Raw genomic sequence first — 22,390 nt, forward strand, 5'->3', positions numbered from 1 at the left:
TACTGCAGTTAAATAATAAAAGGAATGTAATCTCAAGCTAACAGGGTCATGTTAAATAAATTTAGCCATTTGACACACAGCAGGGTTGGTCCAATAAAGCAAATTCGCTCAGAAAACTCAAGGCTTCGAGACATTTAATGTTCGTCAGACTGGTGGGAAGGGCCCAATGGAGGAATGTAATGCGGTCAAGTTAGGGATACCACTAAGGCATTTAAGGGAAAGTGCATGGCTGTTAGAGAAAACACTGATAATACCACAGTGAGGGCAAAGTCAGATACATGCATCCATTACAACAAGCAAGGATTAATGTAATGCCACATACAACTTAATGTTGGAAAGGTCTATTTAATAAAAAATGTACTTTGTACCGTTTGGTATATGTGCTGTGTACAAATATACAGGCCTCTTCACCAGACTGGCTGGTGAGGGCAGAATGAGGGTGCCTCATAATGAAGCTCCTCCCAGCTGTCAATCTTGTGCTCAGCAATGTATTTCGATATATCTGTACAGTACATTATTCAAGTATATTTGCTCCTAAATCTTGATGTGTTGCATCGTAGTCACAGAACAGATATTTGCAAAATAAAGACACGGATTTTAATTCAATGGTTCATGAGTGTATTTTCTTAAAAGTAGAAAAAGGTCGCGTGAAACATTTTGGTTTTGCATCGTAAAATTCACATTTTTAAATGCAACCCTTATATCTTTGCTTGTTAAATATTTTACTCCTTTGACTCCACTCCCACCCACCCAAACGGTAACATTTACATCTTTTGTCCATCCCACCCCATCACAAAAAGAAAACACAAATTAAGTTAATGCAAGAATTATAAAATCCTAAAACTTAAAACATTAGTTAGGGCCAACAAAAATGAGTTTTGTTTGTTATCACAAGCCAAATAAGAGGCACACCTCATGCAGTCAATGTCTAATGTGTACAAGCCGTGTATGTAAAGCTAAGTGGGAGAAAGCAACCAGAGAGTCTAATCTGACAGTCCTGAGGTAGCTGTACTCTGCCTAGTGCAGAAAAACTGGCTTTACTAATCAAGTGTTGGGTAATAGTGAAAAACAAAAGAATGCAAGGTATTACACACACAGGTACAAATCAAATGTAAACCCACACAAAATGCATGCAAGTACACAACATGCAGCTTTCATCCCGGGATTTGACTTGGTCAATTTTGTCCCACACTCTTCTTTTCCCATGTTGCTTTGCTACAACATGCTTGTCCATTGGCTCGGAGTAACGTTGATGCCGAAGGTAAACATTAGTAAAGAGTTCTTCTGTCCTATACTCTCTCTCTTTCTCTCTCTCCTCTACCCAACTTTACTCTCAGTTACCAAAATGGAATAAGAAAAACAAACAATTGCATAAAATAGTGTTAAATGTTTCTACACGAGCACTTATTTTGCATATGAATACATGATACAGGGGGTGAACAAAATGCAATGACCATTACTCATACCGGTTTGAAATGAGACAAGACAAAAACAACATATCCAAATGATTAATAAAAAAAATGAAACAAGAAACCAGCGGGAATGCCACAAACAATCTTGGAACATTACTGGTCACTAATACTTAATAAAGACTTCAGTTCTGCGTGGTCTACTTTATCCCCACAGGACAGTTAAAAAAATTATTTCTATATTACTGTTACACGTATGTTAATTTCATCTTGTACACATTCACCGCTGCAGAGGCACACTTTAAACGCACAACCACGCATACAGACACACATATACACGTTATCTACACACATAGTGTGGTCTCTGTGCTCATTTCAGTCAAGACCAGAACATCTCGGCCAAGTTAGTGTCAGTGCTGTAGATCCACAGCACCAGGGGGAGTGAGAGAGCCACGAAGGGCCAGGAGATGCCCTCCATGCACTTGCCGAGGCAGCAGGTCTTGCCCTTCGGCTCGTCCAGGTCGTTACCGGGGTCCAGATAGTTTCTGGCTGCGAACTTGAGCACCTCGTCCAGCAAGATGACTGGCAGGGAGATCTTCAGCACCATAAGCCACTGGGTCAGGTTTAGTGGGGTGATCTGAAAGATTATCTGGAAGAGAAAGAAAAATTTAGGGTCAACGTTTGTCATTAACAAATATAAATGATAACATTAATGAATCTCTTAAAGAAGGTCTTATCGGTAGAGGCTCTACATAAAGGATGAGGAAGTGAAGGGACATGGAGAGGCAGATGGCTCCAAGCAGCCACACGTTCTCCCAAGGGGGCATACGAACCAGAGACTGGTTCTCAGAAACACTATAAAACAGAAGGAAACAAAATAATTAGGTGCAAAAAATGAGATTCGGTTATCAAATCAGGATTGACTATCCGCATTGTCACTTTGCGAGTTATTCTATCTGGTTTCTTTCTATAGACGGTGTAGTCGATATACAGTTAGTGATTATGTTGGCGTCAGCACAGCGCAGACAGATTCGCTGTCAGTGTGGAAAAGGGAGGACAGAAAACTAGAAGAAATTTTCCTCTGTCTATCACGACACCCACAGTGGAGCTGAACTCACAAGACGCATGAGTGAATAAGCAACGGGGTGGCATTTTAAACACTGCTGTGCAAAACCGGTGACGACTTCATTCATTCTTTACTGAGTGATTGTCACAGAGTTCACTGTATACGAAAGAGTGAGCAATGTAAAGACCTGGGTGATTTTTTTTATGCATACACGATCATACATGTAAAAAAATTAACATGCTTTGGCCTTAACTTCCCCCCCCCAGCATTTAAGAAAAAAAATGGTTGCCAGCACTAGGATTTTTTATTTTATTTTCACAAATGTTTGATGATATCGATAACATTTTCTTCTTTAAATACTTACAATAAATAAATATTACAATACATCAAATGAAAGAACAGACCCTCGAAATAGTGGGATTTTTGTAAAGGACTTTTGTTAGAGATTAGATTCAGAGCAATGATCAAAACATATAGGGTTTTGACTGTTTTTGAATCAGTGTATGCGTCAGTGTTTTATGAGTTGGGTAAGAGCGCCACCTAGTGGATAATGGCGAAAATAAGGATTGCCTTAAAAACTCATCATTGGCAGGGAAGAGTTTTCTTGTAACTGATGAGATAAATCGTCAATGGTGGGGAAAGAGTGAGCAATGAACATTCATATTTAAATATGGTAACAACTAATACTTACATTTTAACTGTTTAGACTGACAACCACATCAAGTAAAATGTAAATAAGACTTCAAAACAGATTTATGTGGTTTATAAATAACAGATTGGATGTTTTTGCTGTTCACACCAGCTGTATTATCGTTAACTAAAATAAAAACTACTGAAAATGTTTCTGTTCTTTGAAAACAAATAAAATATAGGCCTACATCTTGGCTGAAAAACTCAAACTAAACAAAAGCTAGTAATGTTGAGAAACTAAAATTATTAACTAAAAGCATAAAATTTATAAAAATGTATTTAAAAAAATTAAATCTACATAGCAATATTAAGCAAAAATTAAATTAACAAATGACAAAAGCATAAAATTACTATAAAATTACAAAACATTTACTAAAACTAAACTATGATTAACATTACAACTAAAAACAAGAAAACTGGCACACTTATTCAAATTAGTGATAGACCGATATATAGGCCGGCCGATATATCGGGCTGATTTTTGCGAGTTTTATGTGTATCGCATCGGTCGATATGTGGCTGCTGTGTTTGCCGATAGTTTTTTCTGGCATTATTTACAGACAGTGTGTTGGAAGCCGCAAGCGATTGCAGGTCATGTGACTAAAAACAACAAACCTTTCCATGACACCATCGAAAGCTTGACCTAACAGCTGATCATAGCTGGACAAAGCGGGTTTTTATTTCTCATCTCTCTCTCTCTCTCTCTCTCTCTCTCTCTCTCTCTCTCTCTCTCTATATATATATATAATATATATATATAGAGAGAGAGAGATAAGTTATATAAGTTATATATAAGTTATATAACTTAACTTACTACTTTACTGTATACGTTACATTATTACTATGCTCGTTTTTCTCAGTTTCATACATCTATTAATGTAAAGCTTCTTTGAAACAATTAACTATTGTGAAAAGCGCTATATAAATAAAATTGAATTGAATATATATATTTGTAGAAGTAAAGTGCTAGAAATCAATATCCTTTGCTGACGAGATCCTCGTCATTGTGCAGTTCATGGTTCCATAGCACCCTCACCTGTTTTTACTATTTGTTAAATATAGTTTTTTTAAGTTCAATAAATGTTACTTTTTAAAATTGAGACTTGTAACATTTGGCTTCGTCGTGTCATTTTTATGATGTAAATTGAGTGAGCAAAAGCAGTATCGGCTCCAAATATCGGCACAAGAAAATCGGCAGCCTGTATCAGTCAAATATCGGTATCGGCACTAAAAAAAGAAAATCCATATTGGTCGATCCCTAATTCAAATGCTCCAAATATAATTAAATAGTGCAGAGTTTCGACCTTCAATTGAAACAATATTGTGCACCTTATCAGTGTGCGGGATTCTTAGTTATTTTTTCTGTGATTTATTATTCATTGCCCAGCTACTAAACCCAATTCTTGTTGGTTGGATGTGAAGACCTTTTTGCATTCTTCAACTAACATTACAACTAAACATATAAAAATAGTAGCTCATTCAAAATTTACATTTATGCATTTTCCAGATGCTTTTATCCAAAGCAACCAGTGCAATACAAGGTATAGACAGTTTCAACTGATGCACGTGCGTTGTCGCGGTTATGCGTCTGGTTGGAACTTTACTTCTGGTTTATGTTTGTTTAATGGTCTGACTAGTTGCTAAAATGAACTCTGGAACAAATACCTCGTCGAAAATAACAAAGGTTTAGGTTTCCTAAAAACAGGAGAAGACGGCGATCTTGATTCATCACTATGTGAAGGGAGGCCGATTTGTAGTTAACATTGTATACATTATAGTACACATTTTACACAGCAACGTTAGCTCACTGTCATTTTTAATACGCTTTAGCTATGAAAAATTAACTACGGTAATCTACTTTTTTTTTTTTTTGCTTGTTATTAGAAATAATCTACACAAAAAAAAGGCCTTTGTTGTTATTGATTCTTAGCGGAGTTTACCGGAAGGTACGCGTGGTCCACAAAAGCCATTTGTTTTTGTTGTTACTGCTAAAGCTGTCTACACAAGGTATTTTTATCAGTATGCGTGTTCCCTGGGTTCAAACCCATGACCTTTTGTGATGCTGTAGTTACAATGTGCCTTCATGTCAGCGCACTTCCAAGACTGACCTGTTGAGGGCATTGCACATCTCAATGGTGACGAGAACAGACAGAGCCATGGTCATTGGATATGGAGACTCAAAGACTTCACACTTCAGGCCCTCAAACTCAGGGTTGTCTGGAGCGCATTGAAGGAAGTGGCTCTGTAGATAAACAGCAGAAGTGGATTAGGATATCAAAACGCCTGTGTATGAGAGTGAATGCGTGATGGGAGAACAGTCACTAACCAGCTGGTAGAATGTGACCCTGGGCCCGTCTTCAGCAGCAATAAACCACCACGCAGCAGCACCTACAGTAGCAGCACCCACATAACCTGTAGGAGGATACAGAGAACATCATCAGTCAGATGCCAATCTCTCATTGCCTTTTACATTACAGTTCTTGCAACAGACCAGACTGAAGGCTTTAGCATCAACATTCATCACAGTCGATAAACACAACTGATGTTGTACTCACAGCCAATAGCTAGGTATCTGAAAAACAGCCAGCCGGAGATGAGGGGTTCTCTGGCATTGCGTGGGGGTTTGCTCATGATGTCCAGGTCGGGTGGGTTGAAGCCCAGTGCGGTAGCAGGCAGACCATCGGTCACCAGATTGACCCAGAGGAGTTGAACTGGGATTAGAGCCTCGGGGAAGCCCAGAGCCGCCGTTAAGAAAATACTGCACACACAAACACAGAGTGAGTTATAAGATTGGATACCAACTGGAACAATGTCAAAAAGATTTGGCAGCAATGTAAGTTGGCAAGCCATAAACGGTGTTGTCGTTTCAATAGTATCGCACTCATGATGAGTATTAAATTGTGCCAAAATGAGATTAAAAGAAATTGACTTGTTCTCTTCTGGCACACAGGAATGAATCATAACTTCATATCATAGTGATTCATTTTTAAAGTCAACAAACTCACAGATGAAATTTTTTACTTTCTCAACATGGATTCATGGTCTTTAAAAAATCTGCATTAACTAACTTTACTTATCATATATCAAAATGTAATAATGCTTGAAATGACTTTCAGATGATGATGATGATGTCACCAATCCCCTTTAAACCACCTGTCTCCAATATGGTATGCAACACTAATTTCTGACAAAACTTAAAGGAACAGTATGTAGGATTGTGGCCAAAACTGGTATTGCAATCACAAAACTTGTGGCGAAAACTGGTACTGCAATCACACAACTGGTGGCCAATACACAAAATGACAACATAAACATCAGTTGAGGGCTGCAACTCCACTTTTTAAATGACAATATCCTGGCCGGACCACTGTTGTCAGTGATATAAGTATTTGAAATGAAAATTATTTCTTAATGATTAGTGACATATCTGGGCCATTTTATGATTAATTGATATACATTTCTTACATACTGTTCCTTTAAATAAAATCTAAGTTCCTCCCTAAACAATTTTTCCATTAAAAGAAGAAAGAAAGAAATTAAGTACTCTTACCAGACCACCTCTCCGACATTAGAGGAGATGAGGTAGCGGATGAATTGTTTCATATTGTTGTAAATGGCTCGACCTTCTTCCACAGCAGCTACAATGGTTGCAAAGTTATCATCAGCAAGCACCATCTCAGAGGCCGTCTTGGCTACCGCCGTGCCCGAGCCCATGGCAATACCGATTTCAGCCTTCTTTAGAGCAGGTGCATCATTTACACCATCTCCAGTCTGTGTGACCAACAACACAGCAACTTATCAGGTGTAGATGTATTATTTATGAAAAAGCAACCATTTCAATAAAAGCAACAGATAACTGAAGTAACTTCAGTGGATGGCAAGCTTACCATGGCCGTGATCTCATCGTGCGACTGCAGGAACTCCACTATTTTAGATTTGTGGGATGGCTCCACGCGGGCAAAGCAACGGGCGCTGAGCACCGCCTCGTGCTGGACGGCAGGAGACAGGTCGTCGAACTCTCTGCCAGTGTAAGCCATGGATGAGACGTCGTCTTCCTCGCCAAAGATGCCGATGCGCCTGCAGATGGCGACTGCCGTGCCCTTGTTGTCACCAGTGATCATGATTACCCTGATGCCCGCCTGACGGCACAGTTTGATGGAAGCTGCTACTTCGGCACGGGGAGGATCCAGCATGCCCACACATCCCACAAATGTCAAATCGGTCTAGAACAACAAAAGAACAGAACTTGTTATTGATCTTTAAAATTAAATAAATGAACTAAAGCTAGCACAAAATTAACAAATTTCTGCATAAATGTTTTCTTACCTCATACTCAACAAACCGAGTCGCGTCCTCTAGCACCAGTTTTTCTTTACTCAGTGGGTTATCTCGGGTGGCAAGAGCCAGACAACGTAGTGTATCGCGTCCTGTGCCATACTCACGGATCACAGACAGGATCTTCTCTTTAATACCTGCCGTCAAGGGAACCTTGTTCCCTCCCACCCGGATGTGCGTGCATCTGTCAATCACTCCCTCAGGAGCCCCCTGCACCAGAAATAGCACGAGTTTAATAAACCTGCAGGATGTTGTTAAAGGTGCCAGAGAATGCATTGATACAATGTGTTACATTGTATCTATGACACCTACATAGAAGTTATGTGACTTTATTAAGTGCAAAAATTATCCAGAGACGGTTTTACATCCCTAGGATTTGACCCCAGAATGAAATGGTCTATTATTACCTTATTTGAAAGGGCCATGAATAATAATGTTGAGCTCTGCTCTAATTGGCTGTTTTTTAGAGCATCTCATTTCAGTAGCTATGTGTGTGTGTGTGTGTGTGTGTGTGCAAACAGACCTTATGTTTGAGCCTGTATCAGATTTTGAGAAATAATCAATTATTCAGAGATTAGAAATGGACGTTTCTAAGTGGTAAGTTTGTGATTTTTATTATGGACCTGCAAAACGTAATTAACAACTTCAGCCTAAATGCTAGCATATAGCATTAACTAGCATATAGCGCTCACTCAACAGGCACCACTTTGTTTTTAGCATAGCAACAACATTGTTATTAATTTAAAGTGTAATTTAATGTTGGGGCGTACATCTCGACCGTGACATCACAGTTGGCGTTATGTTGAGATTGGCCTGTTTTTCCAGCGGTCTTTTGCATTGCAAAAGGTTTACAAGAAGTAGGAAACAATCGTGTTTGAAGCTCACGATATGTCATTACCTTGTACAGAACTCTTATTATTTATCAATGCCTAGATACATACAGCTTTACATTCTACAGCACCTTTAAATCACGACCATTTAAGGCGGGGTGCATGATTTTTGAAAAACAACAAAAAAAGGGAATCGAGTACCAAAACACACTTGTAGCCAATCAGCAGTAAGGGACATGTCTACTAACCGACATTGTTGCCTGGGTTGTGTATGCATGGGACAGGTCTATCAAAAAAAGGTCCAGATTCTATTGAAGTAGGGGCGTGTTTGTTTAGGTGATTTCAAATATCAACATTGGCTTTCAGAGATCATGCACCCCGCCTTTAATTTAGCTGTATCAAGCTGAACGTTTTAACATCGAGAGAGTGTCACATCACCTTAACAAACATCTTGCCGATAGAGGAACGGGCTTTGTTGGGAGTGCAGTATACGGACATGGACTTTCTGTCTCTGGAGAACTCAAGAGTAAATTCTTTCTTCATCAACTGTTTGATGACCTGATAAAAAGATAGAGAGAGAAAAACAAACATTAATCAAAAATGAGAGCAATTACATCACTAAATGGGTTGAGGTCTCGTACGGAAATAAAGTTCAACTTTCACAACCCTTTAAGATTTCTACAAACTTAAAACACACAAACAATCCAGTTTAAAATATGACTTACTGAGTTGCACGCATTAGCTCGCTCAACCTTAGAAAGGCCTTTTATATCAGTGTCAAACACGTTCATTTTCTCCACCAGACATGTGAGGGCGGTCTCTGTGGCTTCTCCCACCTTCTCGTACACACCTTTGACCTGAAATATGCAAGAATGATTGCTTTAAGTTTAAACCATTGAAAAAAGCCTATATCTATCTGCATTATAATAATAAAATATACATATACACAGTAACTAGGCTAACACTTGCCAAGTTACTGATCTCTTATTATGTGTTATCGTGTCACATTTCAAATCACAAACCTCATTGTAGTCCAGAGAGGAATCATTGCACAAAGCACAGATGGTGGCCATTTCAACCAGCGCCTCATACTGGGAGCATCTCACTGGTTTACCATCAAGAAACCTGGATCAATACGAGAAGGATCAATAAATGTGTCTTAAACACTCTGTCATGCGTGTTTGTGTGTGTGTGCATGTATAAAACACTCACACTTGTCCATCAGGGGCATATGTAGAGCCGGTAATGGTGAACTCCTTTAAAGAGCAGCTGTTTCCATTTGCTTGATCTACAATGAACATCTGAAACGAACAAAAACAGGCGTTAGTAAAATGATCATGAAAAATGTTTTTTCACCAGCAGGTGGCAGAGCAGTCTGTTGCAGACCTTGAGCAACCAGCTGTTCATGAAAACATCTCTACTCCACCTGATCTGGATGTACTAGCCGCATGTATGCAAAACCGTCCCACCAGGGTGAACTTGAGTTCAGATGTGCAATAAAACTTCACCAAAAAGCCAAAAACATAAGCAAACTGGCATATGATTTTTTTTAACTACTAAAGACAAATAGATCCCCCGCATATGGCAGGAACAGAACAGAGAAGATGAGAGTGAGTAGGATGGTACAGCGCCGTTGATGCTATAGTGTTCGGGACAGAGAGAGAGAGAGAGAGAGAGAGAGAGAGAGAGAGAGAGAGAGAGAGAGAGAGAGAGACAGACAGAGAGCTTCGTCCTTTTTCGCACCTACAACATCATCTCTATCAATCAGTGAGAGGAAAGGTAATGGAAAATTCAAAATAGAACGCTACATTATGTTATTACAGCGATGTTTGCATATGCAAATCTCAATGTCATGGTGTTAAAATAACAGTGGGTGGTCGCAAGGGTGTTGCTATGCAGTCGCAAGACAAATCTCTTGTAATCTGGTGTCTAGATGCATCTCATGTCCATCTACTAAAGGTTGCATATTGGTTGCAAAATTCATCATAAGCTAGAAGTATAATTCTAAATGCTTAAGCAATAGCACACCTCTTATCAGCATGCCACAAGATTTGAATTATTATTCAAAATAATTTCAAGTAAACGAGTATATATAGTATGAGCAGCAGTATTGTCAGTGCTTGTTTTGGCAAGCACCAGTAATTAGAATACACTTCCTATGGTGCGCTGCTAGTATTAGATATGCTTTCCATATAGGCTAGGTTTTATTTTTAACATTCAAGGCAAACCGGACATTTATGGTCAAAATATTTCAATTCAAACACTTCCAGAATAAAACAAGCCTCATTATTTATGTAAAAAAGACGACTTTGCTATTAAACTACTACAACTATGATACAGTTGTCTGACAGCAAGTGGATATTATTTAGAGGATTAGTCCATTTTCTTAAAAAAAAAAAAAAAGATGATTTACTCACCACCATGTCATCCAAAATGTTGATGTCTTTCTTTATTCAGTCAAAAATATTTTTTTTTTTTTTTTGAGGAAAACATTCCAGGATTTTTCTCATTTTAATGAACTTTAATGGACCCCAACACTTAACAGTTTTAATGCAGTTTAAAATTGCAGTTTCAAAGGACTCTAAATGATCTCAAATGAGGCATAAGGTTCTTATCTAGCAAAAAGATTGTCATTTTTGCCAAGAAAAATAACAAATATGCACTTTAAAACCACAACTTCTCGTCTTCCTCTGGTCCTGTGACGCGCCAGCGCGACTTCACGTAATACGTTATCGGCTCATCGTCTTTTTTATTTTTCTTGCCAAAAATGACAATCGTTTCACTATACAAGACCCATATGCCTCGTTTGGGATAGCTTAGAGTTCTTTGAAGCTGCATTGAAACTGCAATTTTAAACTGCATTAATACTGTTAAGTGTTGGGGTCCATTAAAATTTTAAAAATTTTGAATTTTTTTCCTAAAAAAAAAAAAAAAAAACAATTTCTTTCGACTGAACAAAAAAGACATCAACATTTTGGATGACATGGTGGTGAGTAAATTATCTGGATTTTTTTAAGAAAATGTACTATTCCTTTAAAATCTTTAGTTTTACGGTTACATAGGCTGCTTCTCAATACGTGTTCTTCAGCGATCTTGCGTCCTCGCTCCGTGTCATTATTAAACGTCGAAGTTCCATTCCAATTCTCAAGAACGCAAGTACAGAGGACGCATGAAAATACCCGGATGTGTTCTTGATATGGAAAATGCATCGAGTGCAGACTTGCGCACTGAAACCGTTTTACGGCCCAGAAGTCATTGCGGCAAAACAATGGCGGAGGAAGGAAGTACCCACAAGTTTTATAACCCGTCTAAACGACAACACCACCGATATGCATATAAATTTAGATGCTGGTTAAAGTAAACATTTTAAGTATTAAATACATAAAAAACGCAAATGTGTTATTTAAATGTATGTTTTATTGCCATAGAACAACTAATCTTAATTCAGTTTCTTATTTTAGATAATATTATTATTTCTTGACAATAATGGGTATTATTATTCCATATCTAGGTATCTGAAATATTTACCTAAACGACAATAAAATAATTTATATAATAATGCAGATAATGGTATGTTTGTCACTTTATGAATGTTGCGATGTTGAATCTGGGGAGGTCAGGTGACCATCAGGAAGATCGCACCGATCTCAATTCTCACAAGTGCGTTCTGTGTTCTTCGACCTTCTGAGTTCGTTCTTCCAAAATCGCCTGACAAGACTGATCTCCACGAGAACGCAAGTTCGTTCCTTGCGTTCTTGGAATTGAGTCATAGATTTGGCTGTACAGTACTGTACAGTCTACAGCAAGCATTGCTTGATCATAGACAGATCTTACATGCAAGGTCAGTTATGCAACACTACTGCAAGTAACTGACTACTGCATACTGATGAGAGAGAGAGAGAGAGAGAGAGAGAGAGAGAGAGAGAGAGAGAGAGAGAGAGAGAGAGAGAGAGAGAGAGAGACTTAGAGCAGAAGGAAAAATATGAAACCTTAAGATGAACTGTTAAAAGCATGCGATGCTTTGAAATGTATCTGATCAAACCCGGGGTGGTCCGACACGAGGTCAAAAAGTTTTTTTCTATATTAAAGTCATTTTTTACTGCTAAATGATTAACTAAATGATTCATTGCACTGATATCAAAGTCACAGTTTAATAGTTTTCCCACAACTTTATTTAAAAGTAACATTAGTCATGTAATATTAGTCACAAAACCTCTAGTTTAAAGTACTCATGGGCATTTCCTGCCAATGGTCTTTGCAGTAATATCTTGGCTGCGACCCAGCCCACAAATTTCTAAACAATAAGACCCACTGTTGCCAAGAAATGAAATTATGGGCTAAACATAATTTGTAACACCCTGGGATGAAAGTTATTATTTCCTCTTGATGAGCACTAGAAGCGGTTTAAAATGATGTAAAGGATTAGCCCACATAAATGACATTACGGTCCCAAATCACCCACTGTTATCCAAACCTAAGACTTTCGTTTTTGGAACCGAAAAAAAGGAAAATGCACTTCCTAAACCTCATAATATTCCCAAAAAAAATCCTTACCCTGCAGACAGACATCTGATTGGTGGTTAGTGTTCCGGTCTTGTCAGAGCAGATGACAGAAGTGCAGCCCAGGGTCTCCACAGAGGGTAGAGACCGCACAATGGCGTTCTTCTTGGCCATTCGACGAGTCCCCAGAGCCAGGCATGTGGTGATGACAGCGGGCAGGCCTTCCGGGATGGCGGCCACAGCCAGAGCGACGGCAATCTTGAAGTAGTATACGGCTCCGCGGATCCATGAGCCGCCGTGGACGGGGTCGTTGAAGTGTCCGATGTTGATGATCCACACAGCGATGCAGATGAGCGAGATGACCTTGGAGAGCTGCTGGCCGAACTCGTCCAGTTTTTGTTGCAGCGGTGTGCGCTCCTGTTCTGTGGATGCCATCTCGTCACGGATTTTGCCGATCTCTGTGTTTACGCCAGTGGCAATCACTACACCCACCGCCTTGCCTGCGGCAATGTTGGTACCCTATAAACATGAAGTTGTGCGTGAGCTATAGGCTAAAAATGCAAAAACCTGAGTAGGGCTGAAGGTGCAGGACAATAAAGGGCAACTCCAGAATTATGGTTGTGACATTTGATTTCATAATAGAGTGCCGTAGGATGACGTATTTTTGTAGGGTAAACCGGAAGTTAGCGGGACACTGGTTCCCTCGACAAAAAGCCCATGTTTACCTTTTGGATTATAGCAAAAAATAAGATGTGTTTAACAAAAGTTTGTGACACTTACATGTTTTGTCTAACAGGTTGTGGTTCTCAAACTGGGGTCCGGGGCACCCAGGGGGGCCACGAGATGGTGCCAGGGGGGCCCCAGTTTTATGACATTTTATAAAATACATTAATTTATCATGAATTTAGTGTAATTAAACCTAAAATGTTAAATTTTAGAACAGTTTTGTCAAATTTTCTTTGGGGGGCCACGAAGGAATGCACCGTACATGAGGGGGGCCGCGCCGCACACGGAAAAAGTTTGAGAACCACTGGGTTAAACTTCACAGGAGAAAACAACTTTTATGATTAAAGGGATAGTTCAAGCAAAAATGAAAATAATGCCATTATTGACTCTCATTATTGACCCTCATGTCGTTCCAAACTTGTAAAACCTCCGTTCATCTTCAGAACAGAGTTTAAGATGTTTTATATTTAGTGCAAGAGCTTGTTGACCCCTTCATTGAAAATCTAAGTATACTGTCCATGTCCAGAAAGGTAATAAAAACATCATCAAGTAGTCCATGTGACATCAGTGGGTCAGTTAGAATGTGTTGAAGTATCAAAAAACATTTTGGTCCAAAAATAAAAAATTACAACTTTATTCAGCATTGTCTTCTCTTCCGCGTCTGTTGTAAAGCGCATGCGCGAGACTAGAGTCACGTGACTGCAGTGGCACGGCTGACGTGTTATCTGGTGCGCCCCAGCATGCGCTTCACAACAGACGTGGAAGAGAAGACAATACTGAATAAAGTCGTAATTTTTGTTATTTTTGGACCAAAATGTATTTTTGATGCTTCTACACATTCTGACTGACCCACTGAGGTCACATGGACTACTTTGATGATGTTTTTATTACCTTGCTGGACATGGTCAGTATACAATACGTAGATTTTCAACGAAGGGTCAACAAGCTCTCGGACTAAATATAAAACATCTTAAACTGTGTTCCGAAGATGAAAGTTTGAAACGACATGAAGGTGAGTCACTAATGATATTATTTTCATTTTTGGGTGAACTATCCCTTTAAGTCCAAAAATGCCTTTTCTAGAAATAAAACAAATGTAGAGTTTAAAATTCATAAAAGTTGTGTTCATCTGTGAAGATTATCTTGTTGGACAAAATGTGTAAGTGTCAAACTTTCGGTAAATGCAGAGCTTATTTTTTGGGATTAATCCAAAAGTCAATAGGAAAAAATGTATGGCCTTTTTGCAAGGGAACCAGTGTCCCGCTAACTTCCGGGGTTGGGCTAAAAATATGCAATTCTGCGACACTATGAGTTCTGAAAAGTCTCAGTCAAAATAAAATAACAATATTTAAACTGTTAATGCCAATTTTGGGGAATTTAAACTCAAATTTACGGAATTAAGAAGCAACATTTTTTTTATAAAATGTATTTAACTCCCCCAAATAAGGCAAATAGGCATGCTTTATGGATATATGACAGAATTTACAATAGACTGTATGGTTTTATGTTAACTTTTAAATGTAATGAAAAAATATTGATATCCATGTGACGAAGGGATCTTAGCTGACTGAACAAAAAATATCAATGTTTAAAAAAGCAACATTATGAATGTGGGGCTTGGCATGGAATTGCCCAAAAACAATTTTTTTAAAAAAGAGGATAAATCTCTGCACACTGAAATATAGGTTCAAAATTCTTTTTTACTTTAAAGGCTACGATTATAATTATCCTAAATGACAAAATACCCCAAAATAAAAAAAAAGTCAATCCATTTTTACAAGAATAATGTTCCTGGAAATTCACAGTGGTCTGATCACTTATGGCTAATTTCTAAACCGCAACCTGGATGAATTCATGCCCACAACAAAATGAGCCACATGCCCCAGATAAACCTGTTAAACCCTAAACATGCAATGTTAACCATGACATCCACCTTAGCAAGCAGCACTTGTGATGTAAAGTCTGACTTACAGAGAAGAGCATGTTCTTTTTGTCCTGGTTCACAGCCCGAGGATCAGGGACAGGGTCTGTATGCTTGATCACCGACACGGATTCTCCTGCAAAAAGAAGCGCACATAATGAGAGGCCGAAATAAAGATTTCCACAAGCCAGACAGTACAATTCCACCTGACCACCCATTAAGTGTCAGATAAATGAGGATCAGGTTAATAGTTCATCAGGCAGCTATCCAAGCCTAAGTACTTGATGGGCAGTTGTGTAATTGCTTGTTTTGGTTCTGGTCGGGATGAAAAAAGTTCCAAAAAATAGCCAAGGAAGGAGCTGAAAAGTCATGCAGGCTGTTACCAATTAAGGCAGTGAAGCAAAACCTTACTCCTACAAGAACGCTTCCTTTGTGTCTCTTCCCTAACAGGACTACAGAAACTGAATACAGCTGACCTCTCTTTAAAAGAAGCGCTCTCAGAAAAATGCCAAATTTTTCACCTCATATCAACTACTAAACTGGTGGCCAACTGGGGCAGTGTTTTCAATGCTGCTTCATAGCAGCATCACTACTGAATCATCGGCGCTAAACCAGTAAAGCAGTATATGAGAAGCTCAGATGGAAAAGCTACTAAAATGCCACCGCCGTCAAAAATGACATTACAAAACTTTGCTTCAAATCCGCTTAAAGGAAAACACCACCTTTTTCAATATTTTACTATGTTCTTACCTTAACTTAGACAAATTAATACATACCAATCTTTTTTCAACGTGTGCACTTATTCTTTGTACAGCACATTATGACTGTGTTAGCATTTAGCCAAGCCCCATTCATTCCTTAGGATCCAAACAGGGATGAATTTAGAAGCCACTATTTTCCCTATTTAAAGACTGTTACATAAGTAGTTACACGAGCAAGTATGGTGGCACAAAATAAAACGTGTCAATTTTTTAAGCGGATAAAAAATGAGAACTATATTGTACGGCGGTAGAGCACTTCGTGGAGTTTGCAGCACTTTGACCTCGGACACAGTAATATTGACGGGAGGGGGAGTAGTTAGGAGTGATGATGTTACTGAGCACCGAGGTCGAAGTGCTCCAAACTAAGTGCTCTTCCGCCATACAATATAGTTCTCATTTTTATCCGCTTAAAAAAAATCGCCACGTTTTATTTTGTACCACCATACTTACTCATGTAACTACTCATGTATCAGTCCTTAAATAAGGAAAACATGGAAGTGTTTGGTGGCTTCTAAAATCATCCCTGTTTGGAGCCATAGGGATGAATGGGGCTAGGCTAAATGCTAACACATTCACAACTGTACAAAGATTAAGTGCACGCATTGAAAAAAGATAGGTATGTATTAATTTGTCTAAGTTGAGGTAAGAACATAGTAAAATATTGAAAAAGAGTGGTGTTGTCCTTTAAATCACAGCCTCAGGACATTCAGAAATATTGCTTTGGTGGCAGAATCCATCAGGAGTGAATTTACGAGAAAAAGAGTGACGTACTTAAGAGGGTTTTGCATGTGAGCTCTTCATATTTATGACCCTAACTGTAAACGGATTCATCTACATAAAATCATCCTATATGATGTCAAGAGCATTCTGTGAAAACATAACCTTCATACATTTAATATTGACTGAGTAAGGCCATGAATCTCATTATTAGATAACAAGACTTTAGCCTGAATTTCACAGACAGGGACACATTATATATATTTAACCAGGGTTAGGAGTTTAAATTGAATGTGATAAAGGGAAAAAACTGGGTAGCATAAAATTATGCAACTGCAAAGAAAACAGTTTGGCAACTGTACTTTTTTTATTTATGTTCACATGCTTAAAGCAACACTATGTAGTTTCCATGTAAAAATGACTTACAGCTCCCCCATGTGGTTGAAAAGCGCAACAGTGCCTGGTATCAGACACTCTTCTGCAGGGGGAGGGGCGGGGCTGTGTTTCCTACCCTCCACCTGCCACTTTCAGGCCCTGTCCCAAATGGCACACTCTGGACTTGTGGTCCTCCTCAGAGTCCACACTTTGATGACATTACGTAGTGCAGACTTTAGGGACCCTTAATGCGAGTCCACGTGGGTGCAACGGAGCCGTATTTTGGGACAGACTCGAGCGTCACACCGGAAATAGGTAGAGAAGTTGCCCGTCAGAGTGAGCTCCTCCCTTCCGTCGTCTGATTGGTCTGATTGCTCTTTCGCAAGGACTTCTGGGTTGGTAAAGTGCGCGAAGCCTGCTGCAGTGCGGGCTTCGCTGAAGACTGCATCAAGGGGGCAAAGGAGGCGCTGATGAGCAAACTTCAAAGCGTAAAAATGACAGATGGGACACCCTACGGACTCATAGATTAAGCGAGCACGTGCAATTTAAGGCCACGAGACCGAAAATCCACATGAAGTGCGCCATTTGGGTCAGGGCCTCAGAGTGTGCTTGTAGCAGCTAGGAGGCTGCTCAGGTTGCAGCAACAGTACAATTTGTCCAGTTAAAAGTTGTTCTATCACTGAAATAATTTTAGAGACATTATTTAAAGGTAAAAAACTACATAGTGTTCCTTTAAAGCCTAATGTGACTGCAGTTGTAAATTAGCATTAAACCTTTGAATTTGCATAAAAAGACAACTTCGAAATACTGCAATCTAAGAAAGGATGTGTTCATTATTTACACATTGTTTTGTGTTATGCTATTTAACACATTATGTGTTATTTGAACACATTATGTGTTGATTTTGTGTTCAAATAAATTAAAGGGACAACACATGCGTCTAGTTAAGGACAACACGTTAAATGTGTTAACCTTAACTAGACACAAAATGTGTTGTTTTAACACAACTGTTTTAAGACCGTGGCATTGTCCTCACCTGTTAAAATGGACTGGTCCACCCTCAGGGTCGTCGACTTGATTGAAGTCAAGCGAATGTCGGCAGGAACTTTGTCACCCACTGAACGGAAACAAAACATGCTGTTAAGTGGAGATAATTTCAGCACTCGGCAAGAGAACGAGATTATAAAACATGAACGACGATGCCAACCAGAACGCTGCCGCAATGAATTTGCTAATTTATTCGTATATCATTTATACGAACGTTTATCCATAGCCTCCAAATACCATGACAGCTGTACAGTCAGTCTATTTGTATCCATTTCGTTATGCATTACTCCTCGTACCAAATCAACTTATACATTTTATCAGTATGTACATTATGTTTCATAGGGGTCAAACCCATGAACTTTGCGTTGCTAAAGTAATGCTCTACCAATGCTGCTTTTCCATTGCACAGTACCCCACAGTTTGGTTTGGGTCAGCTTACTTTTGTGAGCTTTTCCACTGGCTGCAGTACGTAGTACCCGGTCGGGGTTCCAAACGACCCGAGCTGATACCAAAACGTTATGTGAAAACACTGTAGATCACTGATTGGTCTGAGAGAATCGTCACTACCAGCATCACCGCTATAATGTAAAGATTAGCTTTACCTTAGTGCTAGCTTGCGCTGTCTCGAGCAAACATGTTGTCATCTGTGCTCTGCTATAAGTTCTCAAACTCCCTTTTAACGATGAAAAACATCCACAGGTTGAGAATCAGAAACACAATACCCATTTTTTTCCAGATTTGCAGTTTGTGGCGGCACAATCGCAAAGCGGAGCACGTCGACTGACGCCACAGGTGTTTGTACAGAAACTGTCATGTGAGTGGTTAAAGCAGTGTGCAAACATCTATTTGTGGTGGTTAATTTTAATTTTGTGGTGGACTGAGAAATAAATTAATGTATGGGGATGTACAACGACCCTCTCATTTGTATGACGTCACAGCAGTAGGCAGCGCAAATATAACGACACGCCTATAATCCCTCCCACTCCGAAGTGTTACTAAACTCAATGGAAAAGCTAACCAAGCCAAAGTGAGGTAAGCTGACCCGACCTGACCCAGACTGTGGGGTACTATGCAATGGAAAAGCACCACAAGTGATCTACAGGCACAGGACTAAGAACCGAGAGTGCTTTTACGGTGATCACGAATTGTGCTTTCAAGGTTAAAAGAATAGTCTACTCATTTTCAATATTAAAATATGTTATTACCTTAACTAAGAATTGTTGATATATCCCTCTATCATCTGTGTGCGTGCACGTAAGCGCTGGAGCGAGCTGCGACGCTTCGATAGCATTTAGCTTAGCCCCATTCATTCAATGGTACCATTTAGAGATAAAGTTAGAAGTGACCAAACACATCAACGTTTTTCCTATTTAAGACGAGTAGTTATACGAGCAAGTTTGGTGGTACAAAATAAAACGTAGCGCTCCTCTAAGCGGATTCAAAAGAGGAGCTACACTCTACGGCGCAACAGCACCTCTGGGAGCACTTCGACCCGGCGCAGTAACACCCTCCCTCTCACATTATGAGAGGGAGAAGGGGAGCTGACTTTTCAGGCGAGTCGAAGTACTCCCAAAAGTGCTATTACGCCATAAAATATAGTTCCTCTTTTAAATCCGCTTAGAAAAGCGCTACATTTTATTTTGTACCACCAAACTTGCTCGTATAACTACTCGTCTTAAATAAGAAAAACGTTGATGTGTTTGGTCACTTCCAACTCCACCTCCAAATGGCACCATTGAACGAATGGGGCCAAGCCAAACGCCATCGAAGCGTCGCAGCTCGCTCCAGCACTCCCGTGCACGCACACAGATGACAGAGGGATGTATCAACAATTCTTAGATAAGGTAATAACATTTTAATATTGAAAATGAGTAGACTATTCCTTTAAGACACATAATCAAGGCATCTCAGAATAGACTTTTAGAGTTTTTTTCTCAATCTGCTGTTCACAGGCATTAAATCTGTCATCTAGTATTTTACCACTCAAAACATCATATGCTTTTGCTAGGTCCTGAATGCTGGGTTAATAAAGAGCATCAAATGCTTTAAAGTGTGCTAGTTATGCTTGAACATGGATAAAAATAGACCGTGCTTAATTTTTTCCACAAACAGAGGAGGTTAGTAATTGCAAAAAGCTAATGTAAATACTTCAATCTTTTCCAAACAAATCTTTTAATGAACAAGACAATGGATACAATTACCAGCTTAAACCCTTGAAGTTTATTAGCCATTTGTGTTTACGTCCAAAAGTCGTACTTGGTGTGTGTAAACGTTAACTTTATGAAAGTACACAGTAATAATGAAGATTCCTCTAACAGGATGTTCTTGGGGGAAGACTTCAAATAACCTGAGGGTACAGTGCTGGACGCAATGCCTTTTCTGGACCAAGTTTTGACCGGCATGTGAATGCATCTATAGTCCATCTACCCTTTTTAATGGAGGGGGAAGCGTGACGGGTGGTATCAGACCCGCAACCGTCACAGTTCCTAAAATGGAAATGGAGCTATTTTGATATGAGCTATGGTGTACAGACAAGCTAACACTCAATATAAACAGTGTTTGTTAGGGACGAGATGTTAGTCTATTTGTCCAACAGAATGGATTGTTCTCGGTTTAAGCTGTTGCTGTTTACACAAACTATATACACAAGTATTATGTACACATTACACAAGAAATATATATATAAAAACGAATTTCATGCAATATACTACATAGTAGTAGTGTATTGGTATATAATTTATAAGATCTATTCATTCAGTAGAAATAAAAATCTCAAGATACACATTTATATGGCCCAAAAAACACCCCTGAATGTGGAACATGTGCTCAATATATAGCTCACGTAAAAAAAAACCCGTCACAAAACAGGGTAACCTACTTTTGGGTAGACAAGGAGAGAACAACCTTTACATCCTTGGATCATTCTAGAAGCATTTATGTTAATGCATTATTTTTAGGTTAATGACAAAGAGCAATATAGTTAAAATGTGTACAAGCAAGCCAAGGGCATTTTAATTAAAGGAATGCTTAAAACGTCTTACTATACTAGTAAGCCTCGGGCATATTTATTCCTTTGATGATTTTATCTGACGATGCTCACAGACACAATTACAAACCCAAACCATGAAAATCAAGGTCACTTCTCTGAACCACAACACTGAAGTTAAACATCTAACAGAGATAGCGGTTGTGTCAGGTTTGGTGCTAAAAAGAGGTTGGAAACAAACTTTCATAACGCTTTTCATTGAGTTAAAGACAAACTTTTAGTTCCTCTGCTTGAGAAACTACGCAGTGCCTTTTATAGCCGTGATAACAGCTAAAGCAAATCTTATAGTTATTCATAGTAATTTTGTGGTTTTAACACAGCAGATTGTGCCAAATACAAATAAGCAAATGATGAACCTGACATGAATCTGTCTGAATGACACTTCTACAGTTATTTAAAAGTAGTGGTCAACCAATATATACTGTTATTGACAAAGCAATCTGGACGAAGAGGCAGACATAACACGAATGTTACAGTAAATGAGACAAAGAGAAAATTGGTGAAACTAAATAAACATTTGTTCTGCATAATAAATACACCATTGAAAAATATTTACAAGACATGTACTGCAGATCTGAGACCTTACGGTGCTGTTTGACTTGTGTTAAACAGTGTGTTGTTGTCCATAACATAATGTAACCTCAAGTTAAAAAGTAAATAATGATTGCTCATTGTATTGTCTGTCAGGCTTTGAATTTACATCTGAGTGTCTTTTCATTACAAACAACAAAAATAAGGTACAAAGATTGTCCGATAAAAAAAAAGAATCATCTGAATATCAGCCAATATATTGGCCAGCATTTTTTTAAAGTTGGCAGCTAACTTTTAATGATTTTCAGAAGTGTTTAATGCCTTCTAGAAAACGTTCTTTAAATATATAAACATATAACGATATATCAAATGAAAGAACAGACCCTCTGCTTACAAAAAAAAACATTTCATCCTACCTTCTCTTTTTATCACCTCT

The 22,390-nt window shown here is 38.9% G+C and overlaps 1 protein-coding gene across 2 annotated transcripts in view; it reads right to left on the minus strand.

The window, feature by feature from the left end:
• Positions 1–595: 595 nt before the first annotated feature.
• Positions 596–22,390, minus strand: part of atp2a2b (ATPase sarcoplasmic/endoplasmic reticulum Ca2+ transporting 2b) — a 45,130-nt gene continuing 23,335 nt past the window's right edge. For both annotated transcript variants that reach the window (XM_073871339.1, XM_073871338.1), the window contains exons 7-21: positions 18,367–18,447; positions 15,528–15,613; positions 12,885–13,349; positions 9,543–9,631; positions 9,353–9,455; positions 9,056–9,187; positions 8,769–8,888; positions 7,492–7,710; positions 7,053–7,388; positions 6,716–6,936; positions 5,721–5,923; positions 5,492–5,577; positions 5,274–5,407; positions 2,143–2,264; positions 596–2,054 (exon numbers count right to left, since the gene is read on the minus strand). In XM_073871339.1, coding sequence (XP_073727440.1) covers positions 1,789–2,054; positions 2,143–2,264; positions 5,274–5,407; positions 5,492–5,577; positions 5,721–5,923; positions 6,716–6,936; positions 7,053–7,388; positions 7,492–7,710; positions 8,769–8,888; positions 9,056–9,187; positions 9,353–9,455; positions 9,543–9,631; positions 12,885–13,349; positions 15,528–15,613; positions 18,367–18,447 — 2,663 coding nt within the window. In that variant the 3' untranslated portion in view covers positions 596–1,788. The remainder of the gene's footprint in view (positions 2,055–2,142; positions 2,265–5,273; positions 5,408–5,491; positions 5,578–5,720; positions 5,924–6,715; positions 6,937–7,052; positions 7,389–7,491; positions 7,711–8,768; positions 8,889–9,055; positions 9,188–9,352; positions 9,456–9,542; positions 9,632–12,884; positions 13,350–15,527; positions 15,614–18,366; positions 18,448–22,390) is intronic.

This window comes from Misgurnus anguillicaudatus, chromosome 9, assembly GCF_027580225.2.
Source record: "Misgurnus anguillicaudatus chromosome 9, ASM2758022v2, whole genome shotgun sequence".
In the NCBI taxonomy this organism is placed as follows: Eukaryota; Metazoa; Chordata; class Actinopteri; order Cypriniformes; family Cobitidae; genus Misgurnus; species Misgurnus anguillicaudatus.